Genomic DNA, 2492 nt, shown 5'->3' on the forward strand with positions numbered 1-2492 from the left:
GGCGGGACACCCTGCGCCCCGGCTACGGCTGCCCCACGCTGCCCGACGGCCGCCGCGAGGAGGGCAAGTATCGCCACAACGTGCTGGTCAAGGGCACCAAGCGCCGCGTGCTGCCGCTCAAGAGCAGCAAGGTCCGCCAGAAGGTGGACCACAGCGTGGAGGGCGCCCAGCGCGCCGCCGCCATCGCGCGCCAGAAGGCCGAGATCGCCGCCTCCAGGTAGGACCCCTGGGCGGGGCCCGGATGGGCAGCGTCCCACTCCGGAAAGGGTCCCGGCCAGCGCAACCTCAGAGGCCCTGTTCCTGCTTCTTTCACCATCAGGGGTTTCCCCCCAAGACTTTATATAGCGGGTTTATTGGCGGTGCTTCGGGATCTCATGTCACCTGTTCACCCATCCATTCATTGTCCATCCATCATCCATCCATTTATACACTCGATTCTTCCCACCCACAGCTTCACACACTTCACCAATCCCTCCCTTCACTTAAACCTTACGTTCACCCAACTTTTATAATATTGACCTAAACAACCATCTCTCTACCCAACTGTCCATCCCACCCACCCAGCCACTTAATTTTCTGTTTGCTCATTCTATCACCCAGTTACCCATCCAACCACCCAACAACCTATTCAACCACCTAGTCACCCATCCAACCACCCTGTCATTCATCCATTCATCCACCCACTTCGCTCACCCAACTTCTCTACTACTCACCCTAGCAATCCCTCCATTCGCCCAACTCCTCTATCCATCCATCCACTCAGCCCCTGTATAACATCCACCTTATCCACCCAACCATTTCTTCATCTATCCATTCAGCTTTCCATCTTTACACCCACTCAACCAAGCACTCACCCCCCCATCCATCCACAACCATTCTTCCAACCACCCAGACACCCGTTCATCCCCAGCACCCACATTCACTCAACTTCTCCCGTCTGCTGAACCACCAGCCATCCTAACATCCAACCATGCATCCATTTACCCCACCACCTTCATTCATCTGATTTCCTCCATTTATTCAGTCACCCCTTTACCCAGTCATGCTTCTGTCTACTGAAACAACATCGGCTTCTACCACCTGCCCAGTCATCCAGCCATCCACTCATTATCCATCCATCCAACCACCTTCATCACCCAAACAGACCCAGCAACCCATCCGCCTGTCCATTCTCTCAGCCACCTCCACTGACCCATCCCCCAGCCCTTCGTCCATCCACTCTCCATCCGCTTAGTACCTACGCTTTCATCCATATTCGAGCCCCTCTATGTCTTCTCACTGTATTTCAGAAAAAGTTCCAATATTACCTTCAAACGTTTATAATACCTGCTGTGTGCATGGCATTATTTTAAGTGGTTTACAAATATCTACTCATTCAGTCTCCTTCATGACTTTGTACTATTTTTGTCCCCATTTTACAGATGATATAAATGAGGCTCTGAAAGATAAAGTTGCAAATCACCCACGTAGTGAGTGGCCAGGTAGTAAGTGGTTCCTGCCCTCCTATCCAGCCTCATTTTCTACCATCGTATCCTAGGACCTGGATTTTTGGCTCTGTACTAGTCATACTGGCCTTTCATCATCCTTCTCTAGTTCTCCCTGTCTGAAGGCTTTTGTTCCTGCTGATTCCTCTGTCTGGACTACTCTTCCTTCCTCTTGCTGCCCCTTAATTTCTATTCCTCCAGAGATCGGGTCAAGTCTGACCCCCATATAGAGCTCATGAAGCCTCACCCCCTGTCACAGCCTGACTCTCACTCAGCTGCATAGATGTCTTCTTACAACATTCACAGTTGCAACTTTATGCTGCTTATATTATTTGTTTATATTCTAACTCTTATAATGGGCTTCCTGTGAGCCAGTCACCATTCTGATGTCTTCATGTATGTGTGTTAGTTGCTGAGTCATGTCTGACTCTTTGTGACCCCATGGACTGTAGCTCACCAGGCTCCTCTGTCCATGGGATTCTCCAGGCAAGAATACTGGAGTGGGTTGCCAGTCCCTTCTCCAAGAGATCTTCCCAACCCAGGGATCAGACCCAGGTCTCCTGCATTGCAGGCGGATTGTTTACCATCTGAGCCACCAGGGAAGCCATCAGGGATGTATCAGATCAGATCAGATTAGATCAGTCGCTCAGTCGTGTCCGACTCTTTGCGACCCCATGAATCGCAGCACGCCAGGCCTCCCTGTCCATTACCAAATCCCGGAGTTCACTCAGACTCACGTCCATCAAGTCAGTAATGCCATCCAGCCATCTCATCCTCTGTCGGTCCCCTTCTCCTCTTGCCCCCAATCCCTCCCAGCATCAGAGTCTTTTCCAATGAGTCAACTCTTCGCATGAGGTGGCCAAAGTACTGGAGTTTCAGCTTTAGCATCATTCCTTCCAAAGAAATCCCAGGGCTCATCTCCTTCAGAATGGACTGGTCGGATCTCCTTGCAGTCCAAGGGACTCTCAAGAGTCTTCTCCAGCACCACAGTTCAAAAGCATCAATTCT

General features: G+C 51.1%; 1 protein-coding gene across 1 annotated transcript in view; it reads left to right on the forward strand.

Annotated features, from left to right (window-relative positions):
* The window catches only part of JPH2 (junctophilin 2), a 77916-nt gene that overhangs the window by 26236 nt on the left and 49188 nt on the right, over positions 1–2492 (forward strand). Inside the window, exon 3 of the mRNA XM_010829231.1 lies at positions 1–217. Within this exon, the coding sequence (XP_010827533.1) occupies positions 1–217 (217 nt within the window). The remainder of the gene's footprint in view (positions 218–2492) is intronic.

This window comes from Bison bison, unplaced genomic scaffold (assembly GCF_000754665.1).
Source record: "Bison bison bison isolate TAMUID 2011002044 unplaced genomic scaffold, Bison_UMD1.0 scf7180017864500, whole genome shotgun sequence".
Lineage (NCBI taxonomy): Eukaryota > Metazoa > Chordata > Mammalia > Artiodactyla > Bovidae > Bison > Bison bison.